The sequence below is a fragment of the Macrobrachium nipponense genome, chromosome 5 (assembly GCF_015104395.2).
Source record: "Macrobrachium nipponense isolate FS-2020 chromosome 5, ASM1510439v2, whole genome shotgun sequence".
Lineage (NCBI taxonomy): Eukaryota > Metazoa > Arthropoda > Malacostraca > Decapoda > Palaemonidae > Macrobrachium > Macrobrachium nipponense.
This window is the reverse complement of record NC_061107.1, coordinates 19,203,638-19,225,905: the sequence shown is the minus strand read 5'-3', so window position 1 is coordinate 19,225,905 and position 22,268 is coordinate 19,203,638. Positions and strand designations below refer to the sequence as shown.

Here is a 22,268-nt window from a genome sequence, read left to right as displayed (position 1 = left end):
AGGAGCCTAGCTCATACGCTTTACAAACCATTAAGAGAGACATCAGACAGAGTTCTGACTCTATGACTGTTGTTCTTGTTGCCCTGGCTTCGGTGAAGAGAAAAGACAAACTTCATTGCCTCCCATGCTAAGCACTCGAGGGGATGGGGATCTATTACGCTAAGTTGTTCCTGAAATTCGTAACTAATGATTATTTATCAGTTTAGTCAGTTATATTTTATTTTTATTGTTATTATTTTCTGCGTTGCATTGGTGAAATGTGGTTGATGTTCAATGTATGGGAAACAAGTGTTTGATCTTGGAAAATGTCTGGATGTATTTAAGTTGTGTTGTGACATCATACGATGTGATGTCATAGAGAGAAGATGGCGGCGGCGTCGGGTGGAAAGATAAAAATTAACAAAGGAGAAGAGGACACGCAGTACTGGAGATTGGTTGGGTAGGAGAGAGCTTTCTGTCTGATAGGAGATAGTGGGTTGTAAATCTTGTTGTGGTGCTGTTCAAGGTCTTGTGTTGGAGTATACTGGGATTGGGAACGTGAACAGGTGGGTAGATTGCACATTTGTGTTAAAAAGGAAAGATTAGGCTAGGAAAATATTCAAATTGGTAGCAGAGCAAGGTTGATCAAAGATGGTTGGATCAGACAGTGAACAAAGGGAGATAATATGGAGAAGGGGATATCCAAGATTTAGCAGGATACAAGCCGAGTACAAAGGATGGAGAGGACAAATTGAAGATTGGCTGGAGGTGTTTGGAGAAGATGTAAAATACCCGTCGTTAGAGATAAGAATGAGCAGTGACGGAAGGAATAGATAGAGACGAACTCAAGGGTACTGAGGGTCCAAAGATAATCTTATCCAAACTAGATGAAGCCTATCTAAAAGACACGCTAATGGAGAATTACAGTAAAATGAAAAACCATATTTAAATAGGAAGAGAATCGAGTGAAAAGATGAGGGACTTTTTAATTAGGTACAAAAAGACAGCATCAGTGTGTGACAGAGCAATGGGGAAAAGCACGCATGAAGTAGAAGTCAAGGGTTTTCATGTATTGGAAAATGCATATATCATGGAAAATGAAAAACAAATGGTATTAGCAGCTTGTGGTCAAGGAAAGTTAGAATACGAAGCAGTGTCGCAAATAATGAAAAGACTATTTGAGGGATTAGGAAAACCCAGCTAAACGAATTAGTAGGATTTTCTTGGAGTAAAACTTTTAATGAAGTTGTAGTAATGGATATGGGAGAGATAGAAGAAAGTTCCTGGTAATGGTAGATATGGCAAATAGGTAGTGTCAGACTTTTTGGATAAAAGATAAGAAACCAGAAACTAATAAAGACAATTTTTGATGGTTGGTTTGCTATATTTGGGGCCCCTTCCAAAATATTGTCAGACAGTGGGGGAGAATTTCAAAATAAAAAAGTGAAGAGGATGGCAGAAAGATGGAATATTAAGGTATTAGCCACAGCATTGGAATCTCCATGGAGTAACGGATTATGTGAAAAGACCGGAGGCATAATCAAGGGAAGTTTAAGAAAGATGAGGGAGGATGGGGAAGTAGATTGGTCCATGCATTGAAATCGGTAGTGAGTGCTAGGAACTGCTTAATCAATAATGGAGGTTTCTCTTTTAACCAATAAGTATTTGGAAAAACTCTTCCTTGCCTAATCTAATGGGAGATTGATTGATTGATTTGTTAGTTCTTACTGGCATCGCAATGACAAGGTTATTGACGCTGATCTAATGGGAGAAGATAGTTCAAGTCCTGCAAGCAGAGAGAAATATGGAAGAGAGTATGGTAAGGGACATACTAAATGCAATGCATAAGCCAGAAAAGTGTTTATAAAAAATGAGTCATGTAATAAGATAAGAATTACGTTAAATAAAAACATAAGAGAACATAAATTTGAAGAAGCAGTGGCTGGAGATGAGGTATTCTATAGGAGAGAAAATGAAAATGAATGGAGAGGACCTGCTCAGGTAGTGGGAGTATCAGGGAAAACAGTAGTAGTTAAACATGGGGATTCTTTAAGAGAAGTAGCTAGAATACACATTACTAGGATTCAAGGACTATCACCAGAAACAGAAAGGATATCTAGAGTACATAAGTCACATGTGGTTAAAGGTAGATCCGATGGGCCAAATAAAGGGAGTGTAGATAGGCAGGAAGGAAAGGAGATAATAGTGGGCTGGAGAAGGAATGCAGACACAGAAGAGGCTATAGAAAGAGAGATGGTAGAGAAAACAATGGAAGACAACGGGGAAAGTGAGTAATTGAAGGGGAGTTAGTAGAAGAGATACCAAAATTCAAAAAGGGCAAACAGAGTTAGAGCGGTAAACAACGATACAGGACAAGTAGAAGAATGGACCATAGTAATCTTGCAGGAAAAAGGTCAAGCAGATCATGATTTGATTCGTACTATGTACAAGACTCATAGTCAGGTGACAATGGATGGGTTAACTTAAGGGATTATAGTCAGGTAGAAAAAATTGAGGATGAAGAAGTGTTGCTAGGATTTGAAAATAGAAGTGTAATGGAAGCTAAAGAAAAAGAACTACAAAGTTGGAGAGAAAACAAGGTATATGAGGAGGTAAATGACGTTGGACAAAAAGTTATATCAGCAAGATGGATAGTAACTGAAAAGGTAAAAGGGGGGGAAAGGATATGTAAAGCAAGACTGGTAGCTAGGGGTTTTGAAGAAGAGATGGCGGAATGGGAAAAAGACGCTCATACATGCAGTGCTGAAATTTTAAAATTTTATTTGACAATAATAAAATTGAAAGATTGAATAGTTATACATTGGATGTCAAAACAGCATTTTCATACAATCAACTTACCTGTCAGATATATACATAGCTAAGACTCCGTCGTCCCCGACAGAAATTCAAATTTCGCGCCACTCGCTACAGGTAGGTCAGGTGATCTACCGGCCTGCCCTGGGTGGCAGGACTAGGAACCATCCCCGTTTTCTATCATATTTTCTCTGTCGCCGGTGGTATCAACATTGTTGTTATTACCTCCTGACTTAGATTCATTTTTCAACCTTTGATCATCGTTTTCGGCTTTTTTGGTGACGTATTTGGATCGTGTTTTGGCATTCGCTACAGTGGACTGTTTTTGGAATAACTCTTTTGGATTTTTCTCAGTATGTCTGATTCTAATGTGAGTGTGAGAATGTGTGTGAATGTAGGCTGCAGGGTGAGGATACCGAAAGCTTCGGTTGATCCTCACACTGTATGCCGTAAATGTAGGGGGTTTCAGTGTTCTGCTATTAATACTTGTAAGGAATGCGAGGGATTGAATGCAGAAGAGTGGAAGACTTTGACTTCTTATTTGAAGAAGTTAGAGAGGGATAGAATTAGACGATTGAAAGGTGTGAGTTCAAGGCCTATTGAGCCTTTCACTGATATTTCTATTCCTACGATGTAGATTCTCCCTATGTATCTCATTCTCAGAGTGCTTTTTCGGATTCGGCATCGGAAATCGCCAATCTGAAAGCTACAATTAGAGACATGAAGTCCAAGATGGCTGACTTCAAAGGTAAGGCTAGTGAAAGTGAGCATTACAGTGAAGTGAGTTCTCCCAGTGTTGTGGAGGGGGCGTTTGATCGTCCCTGCGACGCTCCCACACAGGCCTAGACCTCTTCCAAGCTCACGAGCCCAGAGGAGAAGGAAAGTCGAAAGCCTTAAGGAGGTTGTGGGGAATCCCCAACGGTCAGACGTCCCTTCAGCTAGCTCTGCTTCGTTGCAGGCGGCTCAAGGGCGCTTTAGAAAAAGCGTCCTTCGCGAGTGTTTCTCGTCCTCTCCCTCTCCCTCACCTAAACGAGGGTGGAAGGAATCGAACTTGTCGAGACCGCTGAAGCGTCATATGACGCCTGACATGGATTCTAGTCCAGAGCGTTTCTCAGATGACGCTCCGTCTTCTAGCAAGAAAGCGAAGGGGGCGTCAGCGTCACCTGAAGTGTACGCGGAAGTACCCTTTCCTTCTTCTCCACCGAGTGATGACGAAAGACGTCATGCACTGGACGTGGAAGAAGCGTCAAGAAAGATCATTATAGCAGTGCAAGAGCAACTGTCATCTCTAGTGGGAGTTTTAGCGCCACGTCGGAAGGACGTGACGCTTCCAATTAAGAAGTCTCGTCCTCTCTTACCTGTTCAACGTCAAACGTCATACAGACGGGAAACGGCTAAACGTCTTACAGAAGCGTCTAGTGCGAGAGCGAGAACAGGTGCTTACGAGAGTTTTTCGTAACGCCAGAGAGACGTAAGACGTCTGTTAGACGCGAAGCGTCATTGGAAACGGAGCATAGACATGACGCTCCGTCCAATATTATGACGCCAAGTAGGACGCCTTTGGAGAGCGGAGCGTCTTCCAAGCGCGAAGCGTCATCGAGACGTCAGCAAAAGACGTCATCCATGACGCTTGGCAAACGCGGGAAGCGTCATGTAAGCATGAAGAGTCTTCTAAAATTCTAGAGAAGCCGAAGCTTATGACGCCTTCCAAGACTACTAGAGCAGGAAAGAGGAAGGATTACCATTCCCTTAGCCCCTCTCCTGTTAGGAGTTTGTCTCCGCAAGAAGAATGTTCGGAAAGGAGAGCGGAGACGCTTGTAGATCCACCCGAGTTGGAGGAAAACTCGGATGACGAATATAGTGGAAGAGAAGGTCTGTCTAACTATAAGGTGTTGACTACCCTACTTCTTGAGGAGTACGGAGACGAGTTTGACGCCTGCCGCTCCTCCTTCTCCTCGCTCGCTCTTTTCCAGTGCTAAGACGAAGAAGCCTTCGTCTTTTCTAAAAATGAAACCCACCATATCGATGAAGAGAGCATTACATTCCTTAGACTCATGGATGAAGTCTAAGAAAGACTTAGTGAGGACAGTCTTCTGCATGCCTCCAGCAAGATTAGCTGGGAAAAGAGGCATTTGGTATCAGACGGGAGAAAATATGGGTATTGCTCTCCCTTCTACAACCGAAACAGATTTTTCGACTTTGGTTGACGCTTCAAGGCGTCAAAGTCTCAATTCTGCACGGATTACGTGGGGAATTTCGGAACTGGATCATCTCCTCAAGGGACATTTTCGTGTATTGGAAGTTTTTAACTTCTTAGATTGGTCCCTTGGGGTGATGTCCAAGAAAGCCCATGATTCGGAAGGAATCGAACCTGAAGCCCTGTTATGCATATTGTCTTGTATTGACAAGGCGGTACAGGATGGATCTTTGAAATTTCCTCTTTGTTTGGGGCAGGTCTTTTAAAGAAAAGGACTGTATATGGCGCCTTCTTAACAAAGACAGTCTCTCATGCTCAGAGAGCGGCACTTCTATATGCGCCTCTATCTGACTTTTTGTTCCCTTCTCAGTTAGTAAAGGACATTGCACATTCTTTAACTGAGAAGGCAACTCAGGATCTGCTGACGCAGTCAGCAAGGAAGAAACCTGTTACTGCATCGGACAAGAAAAGACCCAGTACTACGGTGCAGCCCTTTCGAGGTGGTTCGACATCCAGACCTTCCACAAGGAGGAAGGCCACAGAGAAGAGAGGTAGATCTGCTTTTCGTCCCTTTAAGAAGGGAAAATGAAGATTCTCTCCTCCAAGCACCAGTAGGTGCCAGGCTCCTGGGATTTGTGGAAGCCTGGACACTGATAAATGCAGAAGCGTCATCTTTGGCGATCTTAAGGAGGGATATCGTATCCCTTTCCTGAACACTCCTCCCCTAACGTCAATACCAAGGGAACTATCAGCCAAATACAAGGATCCTATGCTGAGGGATACTCTTCGATCGATGGTGGAACAAATGTGGGACAAGATAGCGATAGAATTGGTACGGGATCAACACTCCCCGGGGTTTTACAATCGCCTTTTTCTGGTTGCGAAAGCCTCGGGAGGCTGGAGACCAGTACTGGACGTCAGCTCTGAGCAAATTTGTTCAGAAGGAGAAGTTCTCCATGGAGACTTCTGCTTCAGTCCTAGCGTCATTACGACAAGGAGATTGGATGGGTGTCTCTAGATCTCCAGGACGCCTACTTTCACGTCCCGATCCACCCTTCATCGAAGAAGTACCTCCGTTTCATGACGGGGGGAAGGATCTTTCAGTTCAGAGCCTTGTGTTTCGGCCTGTCCACAGCTCCTCAGGTCTTCACAAGCCTGATGAAGAATGTGGCGAGATTTCTTCACCTCAAAGGAGTGAATGTCTCTATGTATCTAGACGACTGGCTCATCAGGGCCAGATCGGAGAGACAGTGCTTGGAGGACCTAAAGTTAACTCTGGATTTGATCAAAGCGTTGGGATTGCTTGTGAACCTCGAGAAGTCTCAGCTGACCCCAGACAAGACCTAGTCTATCTGGGGATTCGGATGGATTCTCGGGGTTTTCGAGTTTTTCCTTCGCAAGAGAGAACCGCAAAAGGTTTGCGGATAATCTCTCTCTTCTTAGAGAAGCAACAAACGTCGGCGAGGGAATGGTTGAGCCTTCTGGGGACGCTTTCCTCGCTAGAACAATTCTTCCCTCTAGGAAGACTTCATATACGTCCGCTTCAATTCTTCCTCAAGAGGTCTTGGAGCTGGAAAACCGGACAACTGTCGGACGTTTTTTTCACATTCAGTGGAGATAAAGTCACACCTACAGTGGTGGTTGCTACCTCTGGAAGAGAACAAAGGGATCTCTCTAAGAACACAGAACCCAGACCTAGTGTTGTTCTCCGACGCGTCGGAGACAGGTTGGGGAGCGACATTAGGCTCAGAGGAAGTGTCAGGCACCTGGGAACCAGCACAGGTGTCTTGGCACATAAACTGCAAAGAGCTCTTCGCCGTACATCTGGCCTTGAAGAGCCTAGAACCTCTGGTGTCAAACAAGGTAGTGCAAGTAAACGTGGACAACACCACCGCACTTGCCTACATTCGGAAACAGGGAGGGAACGCACTCCTCCTTCCTTTACGAGCTCACGAGAGAACCTATTACTTTGGTACGTCTCACAGGAACATCTCCCTGCTGACAAGGTTCGTACAGGGAGTAAGGAATGTGAGGGCGGACAGGCTCAGCAGGAGGAACCAGGTCCTTCATACAGAATGGACTCTACACGAGGAAGTGTGTCTCGATCTCTGGTCTCTGTGGGGAACTCCTCATGTGGATCTCTTCGCAAACATTCATTTCAAAAGGCTCCCAGTGTTTTGCTCGGTCGTGGAAGATCCAAGAGCAATTATGGTAGACACCTTCCTGCTAAACTGGTCTCGAGTAGACGTTTATGCTTTTCCCCCATTCAAAATCCTGGGGTTAGTAATGAAAAAGTTTGTGGCGTCAAAGGAGACGAGGATGACGTTTAATAGCCCCCTTTTGGCCTGGCCCAGGAATGGTCACGGAGGTGGTAGAGTGGATCGTAGACTTTCCAAGATCCCTACCAGGAAGGACGGATCTTCTCAGACAACCACACTTCAAGAGGTACCATCAAAACCTCCCCGCTCTCGCTCTGACTGCCTTTCGACTATCGAAAGACTTGTCAGAGCGAGAGGCTTTTCTCGCGAAGTGGCAAGCGCGATCGCGAGAGCACGCAGAACCTCCACTACGAAAGTATACCAATCGAAGTGGAGGTATTTAGAAGGTGGTGTAGATCCAAGAAGTTGTCCTCCTCCACTACCTCTATAGCGGAAATTGCTGATTTCCTGCTATTCCTAAGAGAAAAATCTCATCTAGCCGTATCCACAATAAAGGGATACAGAAGTATGCTCTCGCTGTATTCAGGAACAGAGGATTAGATCTGGCAAATAATAAAGATCTCCACGATCTCATAAGGTCTTTTGAGACTTCAAAAGTCTAAGGAACCAGTACCTCCGAACTGGAACCTAGACGTAGTCCTCAAGTATCTGTCATCGGAAAGATTCGAACCTCCTCATCTGGCATCGTTTAGGGACATGACCAGAAAATGCCTATTCCTGTTATCTTTAGCTACGGCAAAGAGAGTTAGTGAATTGCATGCTCTGCAGGATAAAGTAGGATTCAAGGGAGACTCGGCTATTTGCTCGTTTAAGACCCTGTTTTTAGCGAAAAACGAGAATCCCACGAATCCCTGGCCTAAGTCTTTCGAAGTCAAAGGACTGTCGAGTCTCGTAGGCAGAGAAGCAGAAAGGTCTCTATGCCCTGTTAGAGCTCTGAAGTTCTACCTTCAGAGAAAGCATCAGATGGGAGGTTCTAGACAAGGTCTTTGGTGCGCGGTAAAAGACCCCACAAGACTGATGTCCAAGAATGCGCTGGCATTCTTTGTAAGAAACGTCATTACAGACGCTCATAAGGCCTGTCCTGACGAACAGTTACAACTGTTGAGAGTAAAAGCTCATGAAGTGAGAGCTATAGCGACGTCTCTCTCGTTTCATAAGAATATTTCGCTTAAAAACATCATAGATTACGACATTTTGGAGATGCAACTCAGTATTTGCATCTCATTACTTGAAAGACGTGCGTCGTGTGACATATGAGAAGTGTTTTTTCTCTAGGTCCTTTCGTATCGGCGGATACGATTGCTGGTACGGGAGCCGACTACCAATCCTTAAATGTATATACTGTTGCTTCTTTTTGGATATGGTCGAGAGTCTCTTCGAACAATGGAGGACTTGGCTCGCACGGGCGGCCGTCTATGTTGTTCAGTAAGAGAATTCTTGTCATATCCAATTAGTTGAGTATAATTTTTTTTTGGAAATTATGTATGTGTGCGTAGTGGTTTTTGAGTTACGGTTGTTGTGACGAGTTCGGGGATAACTCGTAACAATCCTTAGTTCTAACATATGGTTAGGATCAGGTGGTCAGGATTGGTTGTGTGCTCCTTCATAAGGTGTATTGTCATATAAGTGGATCAGCACCCATTGACAAAGTCCTTTTAGGCTCTGCCGAGTAAGCGGATAAGACCCCACGGCAGACCCACAAGAACTCTTGGCCATAGATCATATATCTCGCTAAAGTTTCTTGAGGTGATGCAGACTACTGGGCAAACACCCACGAAGTCTACCACCTATTAGGTTTGGAACCAAGGTTTTATTTATACCTACAACATATGTTGTTTACCTGTCTATTCCATATAGAAGCTGTCTCTTACCCTCCACCGAAGGGTGCCAATGTATATATCTGACAGGTAAGTTGATTGTATGAAAATGATATTGTTATGTTACAATAAAGTTTCATACATACTTACCTGGCAGATATATACAATTAAAGGCCCACCCAGCCTCCCCGCAGGACACAGGTGGAAGAGAGAAAATATGATAGAAAACGGGGATGGTTCCTAGTCCTGCCACCCAGGGCAGGCCGGTAGATCACCTGACCTACCTGTAGCGAGTGGCGCGAAATTTGAATTTCTGTCGGGACGACGGAAGTCTTAGCTATGTATATATCTGCCAGGTAAGTATGTATGAAACTTTATTGTAACATAACAATATCATATTTACAAGGTGACGAAAGAGAAGTATATTTAAAGCCACCTTGGGAAGATAGTTGGATTGGATTATGGAAGTTGAAGAAAACTGCTTATGGGCTCAAGGATGCAGCTAAAGCATGGTATTGTAAAGTGGTAAAAGTAGTGAAGGAGCTTAAAGGCGAGAAAAGTAGATTAGAGCCTAATATATTGTTTTTGAAAAAGACAATAAATTGAATGGCATTTTGTGTACACACACACATGATTTTTGCTATGGAGGAACTGAAGGATTTTTAAAGGAAACCGTTGGGAAATTGAAAGGGAAATTGCAAGTCGGAGAACAAGAAAGTAAAAGGTTTAAGTCTATAGGAGTAATAGAGCAGAAGGAAAGTAGATTTTGTCTAAATCAGTGGCAGTATATAAATTCTTTAGAACCAGAGGCTAGAAGATTTACAGGTAATAGAGTGTTAGGAGAAAAGGAGTTAACAGTATAGATCAGTGGTAGGATAATTGAATTGGGTATCGCTACATACCATGCCAGAAATATCATACGGTGTTAGTGAATTAAGTAAAGTCTTTAAAGAAGGAATGACTCAAGATATGAAGCAGCTTATTAAAATTGTGAGAGAAATTAAGAACATAATGGACGAAGTTACAATAAGTGAGATAGAAGAAGAAAAGATTTATTGGGAACCCTATGGAGATGCTTCATTTGGGAATATAGATGGCCATACTCAATTGAGTTATGTTATATCCTTGACAGATGATAAGAGGAGAAGCCCCATATGGTGGAAGTCCAGGAAATCCAGGAGAGTAACAAAATCCACCATTGAAGCAGAAGCTCTGAGTGTGGGGGAGGCTATAGAAGGATTGGTATATTTCAGACATTTGTGGAAGAGGTAGTAGAAGGGAGAAAATTAGAAGGGTTGGTTAATACTGAAAGTAAAACACTGATAACTGCAATAAAACAGAGTACTGGGGTAAGTAGTGAGATAAAAAATATGTATTGCAGTAATAAGGGAAACAATAGAATCTGGGGAAATAAAGGAGGTGAGATGGATAAAAGGAAAGGATCAAGTAGCTGATGTATTAACTAAAGCAGGAGTTTCAGGGGAAAATATTTGAAATTATGTGGAGGGTAAAGAGTTGGAGAATAAAGGAAATTAGAGGGGATTAGGTTAGGAAGCAGTCAGAGGGGAGGGAGAAAGAGATAAGTGTGATAGTATATCAGTTTAGTCCGAGTTATTTTATTTTTATTATAATTGTTATTTTCTGCATTGCATTGGTGAAATGTGGTTGATGTTCATTGTATGGGAAACAAGTATTTGATTTTTGGAAAATGTCTGAATGTATTTAAGTTGTGTTGTGACGTCATAGAGAGAAGATGTCTGCGGTGCTGTCTGGAAAGGTAATGAATAACAAAGGAGAAGAGGTCATGCGGTACTGGAGATTGGTTGGGCAATCAAAAAGGACTCAAATGTGGCACCAGGAACCAATAGACTTTGAGTCTTAGCTTTTTCTGATAGGAGATTTTGGGTTGTAAGTCTTGTTGTGGTGTTGTTCAAGGTCTTGTTTCGAGTATACAGTGGTCCCCCCGTATTCACGGGATGCGTACCAAATCCCCCCGTGAATAGTTAGAACCCGCGAATAGTTGGAACGCCTATAAAAATGCTTTAAACCTCCTATTTTGTTAGATAAAACTCAAGAAAAACCCACTACACATTTTTATATCTGTTTTTTTTAATAGTTTTATCGCAAAAAGTGCATTTTTTGATGAAATTTATAAAAAAAACTGGAATTTGTGGATATTTCTAATAGAAAAATACCGCGAATAGGCAAAATTTCTGCAAATAATGCAGGGAAATGTTCCAGAGAGAAATCTGCGCATGCGCGTGTCCGCGAATCCGGAGAACGTGAATACATGGGGTCCACTGTACTGGGATTGGAGAACGTGAACAGATGGGTAGATTGCACATTTGTGTTAAAAAGGAAAAATTAGGCTTGGAAAATATTCAAAACTAAGACTCAAAGACTATTGGTTCTTGGTGCCAGATTTGAGTCCTTTTTGATTGCCTCCCAAAAGAACTTTGTAGGTAACGATCAGGAGGAGATATCACTTTGTCTTGTTTGGATGCTGTGGAATCACCTCAAGAAAACTCGGCATCTTAAGCCTGAGTCTTGACACATCTTTGTTAGTTCTGGTCTGGCCAAGAAAGAGGTGTCTAAGAACAGTCTTTTTCGGGCTTTGTGAGACATCAAACAATCTTACTCTTCGTCTGACCAGGTAGTTGGGAGTTCAGCCTGGGCCAGACCTCACAAAGTAAGGGGCATTCCAGAAAAACCTTTTGGTTCAGTAGGTAATACAAGCAGGTATGTGGTTGCACCAGATTACATTTACTTCGTTTTGTCTTTGAGACATTGCCTGCCAGTCTTTGTTCATGTTTTTTCCTTGGGTCTTGTGGTGGCTGCCCAAGAAGATGTGTACCTCATCCAGCTCCACTAAAGGGACAGACAGCATTCCATCTAAGGTTTTCAATAAGTGAGAGAGAGTGTGTGCGAGGGACTGGTCTCCTCCATTTCTCTTTTATCTGTTTCTCCCATAAGATAGAGAGGCATGGAGCAAGCCATCATGTACTGGACTTACAAGTTTTGTGGATGACTACATAATAGGGGCATCCTGTCCCTCATCTTTTTGTAGACTGATCGGGTGCATATCCCCCCCTCTCGCTAGACAAGGGGAGAAAGGGATAGACAATGAGATAAATCCTTTAGTTTTATTAGCAAGTTTTTGTCTCTGACACTTTTGGGATCCTCCAAGCCTTCTTCAAAAGTAATGATGCAAACTGATTACTTTAAGCCCAGAAGTTTAGCAGTTGCAAAATCCTATGTGTCCAACAAGCTAGAGGTGGGGGATTCCTTCCTCAGCTGTTCCAGATCAGGAAGGTATTCATGGGCTGGTAGAACCAACTATAGTTGGTTCAGAGATTTGCCAAGACCCCCCACCAATCGTATTGTCAAAGTTTTAAAGTAATTTGTAAAGTAGGTAAAGTTTTTTAAGTAGGTAAAGTTTCCCCTCTACTCCGGCAGTAGTTAACAACCATGGCTGTTCATAACTCATTTAAAGAATTTCAGGCTTGTATGTTAGGAAAAGTACAAATTACTTCAAGAATTTACTGTACATTAACTCAATATACAGTGGAACCTCGACATACGAAAGTCCCTACTTACGAACAATCCAAATTACGAAAGCAAAGACAAAGATTTTTTTGCTTCTGTATGCGAAAATAATTCAGGTTACGAAAGGGTGTACTGTAAAGTCCAAGTTTTATTGTAGTGTCTTACCGAACAATTATAGAGCCGTGATTTCCACGAGCGGCAGGATACTAAATTCAAATTTAGCGCGTCGGCGTCGCCAACACTGGTGGTGATGACGTCATCTCCCTCCACTCGCGGGAGAACCAGGTACAACTGCAGGTGAATCCAATTCTTTTCCTGCCGGCGTCCGGTGAACATCGGTGGTCGGTGCGGTTGGATAACTTTGCTTCGCTTTTTTTCTTGTGGATTTGATCTTCGGAATTGGGTGAAGTACTCTTTTTTGGCGTTGTTTGTTATTTTTTGCTTTTTATTTAGGCGTTGCCATGTGTCGGATTCTAGTCCGTCGGGAGTTAGGTTTTGCATCTCAGGATGTAAAACTAGATTATCCAAGCTAGAGTATGATTCTCACACTAAATGTGTTAAGTGTAGGGGACAGGTTTGTTCAGCAGATCGAACATGTAACGAGTGTAGTGATTGGACTGATTCTCAATGGAAGTTTTTTAGTTCATACTCGGAGAAATTAGCTAAAGACAGAATTAGAAAAGCAGCGCTTAGGGAAAGTAGACTTAGCTCTGCTTCGTCTTGCGATGCATCTGTTCCTTCTGTTTCTCCTCAAATTGTTATGTCTCCTTTAACTACACCTCCTATTCCTCCTACTAATCCCACTTCTCCGGCTTCCCGTGTAGTTTCTTCCGACACCATTGCCAGTCTGGAATCGAGGTTAGATCAGAAATTTTTGGTACTAGCGAATACGGTTTTGCAACTTGGTAATTCAGTTAAGACGTTTTTGGAGAAAGCGGCTTCAGGTAAGAGTGTAGTTTGAGGGTGCGTCTGTCTGTCCTGACACGTCTCCTAGACAAAGGTCACTGTCCAGCTCCCCCGCACCGGGGAGAAGACATACCGGAAGTCCAAGGGAGTCGATCGGATTTGCCCACAGACAGGCGCCTCTCTTGTTGAGCCTGTTGCGCCTCAACAGGGCTCGGTTAAGCGTTGGAAAGGTGTTGCGGTCAGACGCCTTTCAAATGATTCAAGCGATTCGTCTCCGGTCGCACGGCGCTCTTGGCGAGATTCGCCCGGTTTCGCGTCCCTTAAAAGAGGCGTTCAGGCGCCGATTCTTCGCCTCCTCCAGTCAAGCGGTATAAGGAGCCTGAGAGTAGGGTTGCGCCTCGGCCGTTAGCGGCTCGTTCGTCGCCTCAATCTGTGCCTTTTTCGGCTCCATCTACTAGTAGAGATTGTGGTTTTAGCGCTGTAGCTAGCAGTTCTAAGGGTGTTTCTTTAGGCGCTTTTTCGTCTGTTACGCCTGATGCGCCTGTTTCGCCTCGAATTTCGGCGGCTCCGAGCGAGGCGCAAGTAGTTTTTCCGCCTCCTGCTGAACATTTAGGCTCTTCCAAGCCTACGTTAACTGTTTTTGATTCGTCTCTGGCGCCTTTGCGCAAGCAGTTAGAGATGTTAACCAACTGGATGAATGAGTCCAAGGGTGGTTCGAGACCTTCAGAATCCGGTTGTAGTTCCGTCTACTTCTTCGGCGGTATCGGAGAATGAAGAAGAAGTAGAGGAGGAGGATTCACATCACCTCTCGTGTTATTCACGTCTCCTTAGATTTCTTCTGGTATCTTATCCAGATTATTTTGAGAAAGCGGCTCCGCGCTCCCCAACTTCGACTTTTTTGATGAGGAGGAAAACTTCAGACCCTCTCCTCCCAAAACTTGTTCTATCTAAAGCGGTTAGACATTCGTTGAAAGAGACGGAGAAATGGATGTCTATGAAAAGAGACTTAGGGAAGGCTCTTTTTGCTTACCCTCCCTCTAAGTTGCTTCGTAAGAGGTATAGGTTTTATGTAACTGGGGAAGCTCCTTCTCTGGGAGTTTCTGCCTCCTCCCAGGGAGACTTCTCCAGTTTAATCGACTCCTCTAGAAGATCTGCTTTCGCCGCAGCGAAAGTTTTCTTTACAGCGCCTGAGTTGGACCACGTTGTAAAGAATCAATTTAAACTTTTGGAAGTCTTTAGCTTCCTTGATTGGACTATTGGCGCTTTAGCGGCCAAGATCGAAGACTGTCCTTCTCTTTATTTTCCCAGGAGTTAGCGGAGGATTGGATTGGTGTTCTGTCCTGTGCGGACAAATCCATTAGGGATGGATGTGATGAGTTAGCTTCGCTCATCGCCTTTGGTACCCTTAAGAAAAGGCAACTTTGGTGCTCCTTTGCTTCTAAAAGGGTTACGTCCCAACAGAAGTCTGCTCTCTTGTTTGCTCCTTTTGTGAAAGATAACCTCTTTCCAGACGATGTAGTGTTGTCAATTTCGTCTGCGCTAGATAAGAAATCTACTTCGGATTTACTGGCACAGTCTACTAAGAGACCTAAAGCTCCTGTGGAGACTGTTCCTTCGGTTTCTCCTCTGGCCCAAGCGCCTTTTCGAGGGAGAAAACCCAAGCGCTTCTTTCGGCCGAAATCGAATTTGCGACCTCAGTCTAAGGCCTCGGCCAAGGTTAACAAACCTTCCAAATGAAAGCTCGGTTCTTCATGCACCAGTGGGAGCCAGGCTGGCTCTGTTTTGGGAGGAATGGGAAAACAGAGGAGCAGAAGCCTGGGTAGTGCAAGTACTCAAGTTCGGCTATCGTATTCCTCTCGTTTCACCTCCCTCGCTCTCACCTGTGCCCAATTCCATTCCAGGCATACTCTCCGGGCTCAGACAAATTTCTGGCGCTAGCCGCAGAAGTGGAAGCGCTTGTTCTCAAAGAAGCGATAGAACAGATAGAAGGGGATTTTCCTCCAGGCTTTTACAATCGCCTTTTTGTAGTTCCCAAGTCATCAGGGGGCTGGAGGCCGGTTTTGGATGTGAGCGATGCCCTGAACTTGCATGTCCAGAAAACAAAATTTCATATGGAGACCACTCGGTCGGTTCTGGAGTCCATCAGACAGGGGGATTGGATGGTCTCTCTGGACATGCAAGACGCTTATTTTCACATTCCGATACATCGCGAATCTCGGAAGTACCTGAGGTTCATGTTCGAAGGCAAGGTGTTTCAGTTTCGGGCGCTTTGCTTCGGACTAGCGACCGCTCCTCAAGTTTTCACCAGGGTTCTATCCCCGATAGGAAGCTGGCTACACATAATTAGGAGTAAGATCTCCCTCTATCTGGACGATTGGCTTCTCCGGTCGGAATCAGAGAGTCGGTGCATGAAGGACCTTGGAACAACTCTGGATCTTGCCAGAAAGTTAGGAATTCTGGTCAACAAACAGAAGTCCCAGTTGGTTCCATCTCAGAGCATCCTTTATTTGGGGATGATTCTGAATGCTCAAGTTTTTCGGGCTTTTCTGTCCCCGAAGAGGGTTCAAGGCTGTCTGGAGACAGTTCAGGAGTTCTTGGACAAAAAGGTAAGTTCTGCCAATCAGTGGATGAGGCTCCTGGGCAAATTGACGTCAGTGGAGAAATTTGTGACGTTGGGAAGACTGCACATGAGACCTCTGCAGTTTTTCCTGAGAGCCTCTTGGTGCAGGAAGACACAACCAGACTCGATTACCTTTCCTGTCACAGATCAAATAAAAGAGGACCTAAGGTGGTGGCTCTCTCGAGCAAGGTTGGAAGAAGGGTTAGATTTACGACCCATCCTCCCGAACCTACAGTTCTTTTCCGACGCATCGGACACAGGTTGGGGAGCCCTACTGGGAAATCAACGGACTTCAGGAGCTTGGTCGGAGAAGGAGAAGAAGTTCCACATAAATGTAAAGGAACTGTTAGCAATTTTCTTAGGGCTCAGACAGTTTCGGAGCTTAGTAGAAGGCCGAGTAGTGGCAGTGCATTCCGACAACTCCACGGCTCTCTCGTACGTGCGGAAACAGGGGGGGACTCAGTCTTTCTCTCTGTACGAAGTAGCCAAGGATCTCCTCCTGTGGTCAAACGAAGCGAAGGTTCAGCTAGTCCCGAGATTTGTTCCGGGAAAGATGAACGTCCTGGCGGACGAGTTAAGTCGTCAACAGCAAGTGTTACCTCTGGAGTGGACTTTGGACAACAAGATTTGTCAGAAACTTTGGCGCCTTTGGACGACCGTCAATAGACCTGTTCGCGACATCGAGGAACAACCGTCTTCCTCTCTTTTGTTCTCCAGTCCCAGATCCTCTAGCTTGGTCGGTGGACGCAATGCTGTTGGATTGGTCGGGTCTGGAAGCTTATGCATTCCCTCCGTTCGGTCTAATAAGAGAGGTGCTGAACAAGTTCATGTCGCCACAGCAATGTAACGCTAACGTTAATCGCTCCCTTTTGGCCCAGGAAAGAGTGGTTCCCGGACCTTCTCCAGTTGTTAGTAGACTTCCCCAGACTTCTTCCTCCAGAGAAGTGGCTTCTCAAACAACCTCACTTCAAGAGGTTCCACCAAAACTTGTCCGCTCTAGCTCTGACAGGGTTCAGACTGTCCGGAATCTTGTCAGAGCGAAAGGATTTTCAAGAAGAGCTGCAGAAGCTATCGCTCGTTGTAGGAGAGAGTCTTCTAACAAACTCTATCAAGGGAAGTGGAGATCTTCAGAGAGTGGTGTAGAAGTGCTAAAGTCTCTACTTCTGCGACCTCTTTAACAGAAATAGCAGATTTTCTTCTATTTTCTTAGGAACTCTAAGAAACTGGCTCCTTCGACGATCAGAGGATATAGAGCCATGCTCTCTTCGGTTTTTCGACATCGAGGTTTGGATATTTCCTCCAATTCAGATTCTGTCGGACCTCATTAGGTCTTTCGAAACCACTAAGCTCCCGCAAGATACAGTGGCTTGGAACTTAGATGTGGTGCTTAAGTTCCTCATGGGGCCACCCTTTGAGCCTTTGAAGTCGGCTTCACTCAGGAACTTGACTAAGAAGGCACTCTTTCTTATTGCACTAGCTTCTGCTAAGCGTGTCAGCGAATTGCACGCTATAGACAAAAGAGTCGGTTTCTCTCAAGGCAATGCTGTATTTTCGGTATCTTTGACCTTTCTAGCCAAAAATGAGAATCCTTCTAATCCTTGCCGAGGAGTTTTGTGGTAAGGAACTTATCTGATTTGGTTGGACATGAGGAGGAAGAAAAGGCTCTTATGTCCAGTCAGGGCTATTAAGGCAGTATCTGTTTGCCACTAAGGGTATCAGAGGACAATCTTCTAAGCTCTGGACCTCGGTTCAAAATCCCTCTCGTCCTCTTTCTAAGAATGCTATATCGTTCTTTATTAGAGAGCTTATCAGGGAAGCTCACTCGCAGTCCGAGAACGACAATCTTTCCGTTCTGAGAGTTTAAAGCTCACGAGGTTTAGAGCAGTGGCAACTTCTTTAGCATTCAGAAAGAATTTATCTTTAGCTTCGATTCTTCAGAGCACGTTCTGGAGATCGAATTCGGTTTTTGCGAGTCATTATCTCAAAGAGATAGAACGGTTTTTCGAGAATTGTAAAAAGTTAGGTCCGGTGGCGGTTTCTGGCATGGTGTTGGGAGAAACGGCACAGGGGTCGTCACCTCTATGCTAACTTTTCACCTTGAATAGGTTGTCGAGTTCAAGGGAAGCTGGGGGTACTGAGTACCTGGGATACTCACCAGTCTGTTAGGTCAGATTTTACAATGGTTGGGTATATATGTTTTTAAATCTGGTGTTGGTGACAAATGTTTTGTATGATTGAATTTCTGGTCTTAGCCCAGGGCAAGGGCAATCTTTGTTGTTACTATCCTCCGTCAGTCAGCCTTGACTCGCTTGAACTACGGAAGGATTCCCACTCCTGTAGAGGCTAACTTTGGTCAAATTCCAATTCCTCTACAATAGTAAGAAGAGCACCGACCAGAGGCAGTAACAGTCTGCTGTAGCTCTCTTACAAGGTAAGGTACAACAGACACCTTGAGTGTTTACTGGTATTGCAATAATGTAACCATTTAAAATACTAGTGGTCCATCTGAATCCCACCTTCCCATAAATGTGTAATCAGCTCTATAATTGTTCGGTAAGACACTACAATAAAAATGAAATTTTCATTATTAAAATGAAGTTTTATTGTATACTTACCGAACAATTATGATTATACCCACCCTCCTCCCCTTAGGTGGACGGACGGGCAGAAAGAATTGGATTCACCTGGGCAGTTGTACCTGGTTCTCCCGCGAGTGGAGGGAGATGACGTCATCACCACCAGTGTTGGCGACGCCGACGCGCTAAATTTGAATTTAGTATCCTGCCGCTCGTGGAAATCACGGCTCTATAATTGTTCGGTAAGTATACAATAAAACTTCATTTTAATAATGAAAATTTCATATTTGCCCGGACCGCCGAGAACAATTTTAAAACTCGCACGCCGCTAACTCAGTAGAGTCGCCACCATCCTCCTGCTCTCCCATTGGTTCCTGATGCTAATCACCGGCGTAAGATCCTGCTCTCCTATTGGTCAACATCTATCCCATCATGCCTCTACGTAAAGGCGTCTTTCGGCCACTTCATCGCACCAGCGTTATCGTACGCATGCGGAATTCGTTCGTTCATATATACGTATTTTGTTAGTTAACGTATATTCGTGTCTGTGATTTCGCTTTGTACTTGTTATACTCTATCGTGTTGTGTGTAAACTTAATCAACTTAATTAGCCATGGGTCCCAAGAATGTTGCTGTAGTTCATGGAAAGAAGAGAATGCTTTCTATGGAGACTAAGATAGAGATAATTAAGAAGTATAAAGCTAGCATGCGGTTGAGTGTGATCGCTAAGGAATACGGCCAAAATCTGTCGACGATAGGCACCATCCAGCAGAAGGAAGCCATCAAAGCAGCTACACCTTCCAAGGGCGTGACTATTTTGTCCAACAAGAGGAGCCACGTGCATGATGAGATGGAGAGGCTGCATCTTGTATGGATTAAAGACAAAGAAATCGCTGGCAATACGATAACCAAGACGGCAATCTGCCAGAAGGCCAGCGCTATTTTCGGTGATCTGATTGCCTAGGCCGAAGACGACGGAGGAAAAGGGACATCAATGGCAACCCCAGACTTCAAGGCTTCTCATGGGTGGTTTAATAAATATCGTAAATGGACTGGCATCCACTCGGTGGTGAAGAAGTTCAAATTTTGTAAAAAAAAAAAAAATAATATAAAAAAGTAAAAAAAAATATATATATATAAAAATCAGAAAAAAAAAAAATTTAAAGTTTTTTGTAAAGTTAAGTGTTAATGTTTTCTGCCATTTGTTAATGTGTTGAGTAAAGTTTAGTGTTAATGTTTTCTGCCATTTTTTAATGTGTTTCGTAAAGTTAAGTCTTCATGTTTTCTGCCATTTGTCCTCCTCCTCTGTCGCCACTTTTGGAGATCGCCTCACTCGAAAGGTAAGGTTCCATATTTTACTACATATGTACGTACAGTATTTCGTGTACCATGTATACACTAATGCACTTTATTCACAGGTACAGTATAGGTTATGTTAGGTATTGAATGGTCCAAATTGTTGTATTTCATTGTTTATTGGTCAATTCAGCTTATTATAAAATTTACTGTGGTGTTTTTGTAGGGCTTGGAACGAATTGGGCAATTTAAATGTAAAACGTAGTTTGAGATACGAAAAAATCAGGTTACGAAGGCCGCTTTGGAACGGATTAATTTCGTATCCTGAGGCACTACTGTAGTTGCTTATTGAGAGCAAAATTAAATGAAGTAAGATAATTCCCCCGCTTCCCCACAGGTGTGTGGAAGCTAGTCATTTTTAAAATTTAATTTCAAAGAAAATTAACAAAAATGTAAGAACCATAATTTAGGAAAACAACTTTTCAATAATGATGACATTGCCATAGTTTTTCAGGAGGTTTAGAAAATAATCACAATAATTTACTGTATTTCTCATATCATAATGATTTTTTTGATAAAGAAAGCATCATAAAGATTGGCTGAAAAGTTGTAAATAATTTTCTGTTAAAGAATGCAATTCATATTTGTTAGTTTTAATGGCAAATGAACTCCAGTTTAAAATAATAACCAGAAACTTTTTCCTGTTGTGAGTTAAATATTTGTCTCATTTACAAGTCTCTTAGGAAGTAACAATTATCCTTCGTGCCCCTTGATAAAATATTGTTTTATTTTATATCATTGCAACCACTTGCTATTTTTTATCAGTGGGTGAATTACAAGCGGCTTAGAACATGGCTCGCGGACTACAGATTTGATTATGATTATTGTAGGTTTTAGTTGTTTGTAATGAACTTGTTGTGGTGTTATGCCTAAAATGTCTTCATTTGTAACCAGCCATCGACTTGATCTTTATTGTAAAAAGCAAGTCGATGGTTGATAATGAAGAAACATTAGATATGACATGTCTCTGTCGTTATACAGTACAGTATTTAACTATCATTTGATTAAACAATGTCAGATATACTTTTCCTTTATTTCTTTATAGTAGCCAAACTTAATTTCATAATTATTAGTAGTGTTTAAAGGCTATATAAAGTGTAGTGAATACTATGTGCTGTTTCCATTCATTAATGAGCTGTGGGATTTGCTGTGATTCATTCTAATATTATTATGTAAAATATAAAAGGAAATTTTTCTTAATTTCATATGTACTATATATATATATATTTTATAGGGTGCCGGAACAAGAAAAGGCAGCGGAGAATGTGCGTGTAACCCAGGTTATGGAGGAGAGCTTTGTGACTCCTGCACATATGGTTATTTTCAGGCTTACAAAGATGACACAAAAATCCTTTGTGAACAGTGCAACAAAGCTTGTAATGGACCATGTAGTGGGGTAAGGAAGTGCTTAATATTTATTTAATGTATTACAACTTTCTGTTCTCTTCATTTCTCTCATGTAATGCTGGAATTTTTATTTTAGCTTAGAAATAGATTAAATTCTGTTGCTCCATTACAAAACCAAAATTTCTATCCTAGACTATATGGCTGCATGAATACCAGAAGTGCTATTCCTTAGGAGCCTTAAAAATAAGAGTAGTTGTTCCAGTAAGTTGGTTGATGGTCATATGGTTACTTCAGGTCCCTCATTGCTTAACTGCCTAACTGCAGAGCATCTGGTGACTAGTTAGCAGTTCAGTCTTCCCTGGACCTTTTGGATTGTTTAGGAGTAATTTTACATTTTGCATCCTTAATTCATCATGTTTGTAAACCAGCTTTTCAACCGAGTTTGTAATAAGTGTCATCATTAGCTAAGCTTTTCTTTTCAGTACAAGAGGTATTTATGTAAGATGTTTTGCAAGCAGTCATCTGTTGTCTTCCTAAGTAGCACTTTGTGATTGCTTTATGCTTTATCAATGTATTTGCGTGTTTTTCTTGTTTTTCTGTTCACTGGTTTGGGCTTTGGTTTAAATGCTCAGCAGCAACCAGTTGCTTGCCAGGTAGTTTGTTTTGTTAATGCTAGTTTTTCCATGAATTTTTTTGTTTACTAAGATTTTTTGTATCGTTATTAATTGCTGTTAAACATTTTACAATTAATTTTTAAGTATGATGTACAGTGTTCACCCAGTATTTGTGGGGGATGTATACCACATACCCCCGTGAATAGTTAAAACCCGTGAATAGTTAAAACCACCACTAAAAATGCTTATAACTGCTGATCTTGAAAGTTCAGATACC

General features: G+C 42.8%; 1 protein-coding gene across 3 annotated transcripts in view; it reads left to right on the top strand.

Annotated features, from left to right (window-relative positions):
- Window positions 1–22,268, top strand: part of LOC135215228 (cysteine-rich with EGF-like domain protein 2) — a 113,490-nt gene that overhangs the window by 38,703 nt on the left and 52,519 nt on the right. For all 3 annotated transcript variants that reach the window (XM_064249734.1, XM_064249733.1, XM_064249732.1), the window contains exon 5: window positions 21,265–21,426. In XM_064249734.1, the coding sequence (XP_064105804.1) occupies window positions 21,265–21,426 (162 nt within the window). The remainder of the gene's footprint in view (window positions 1–21,264; window positions 21,427–22,268) is intronic.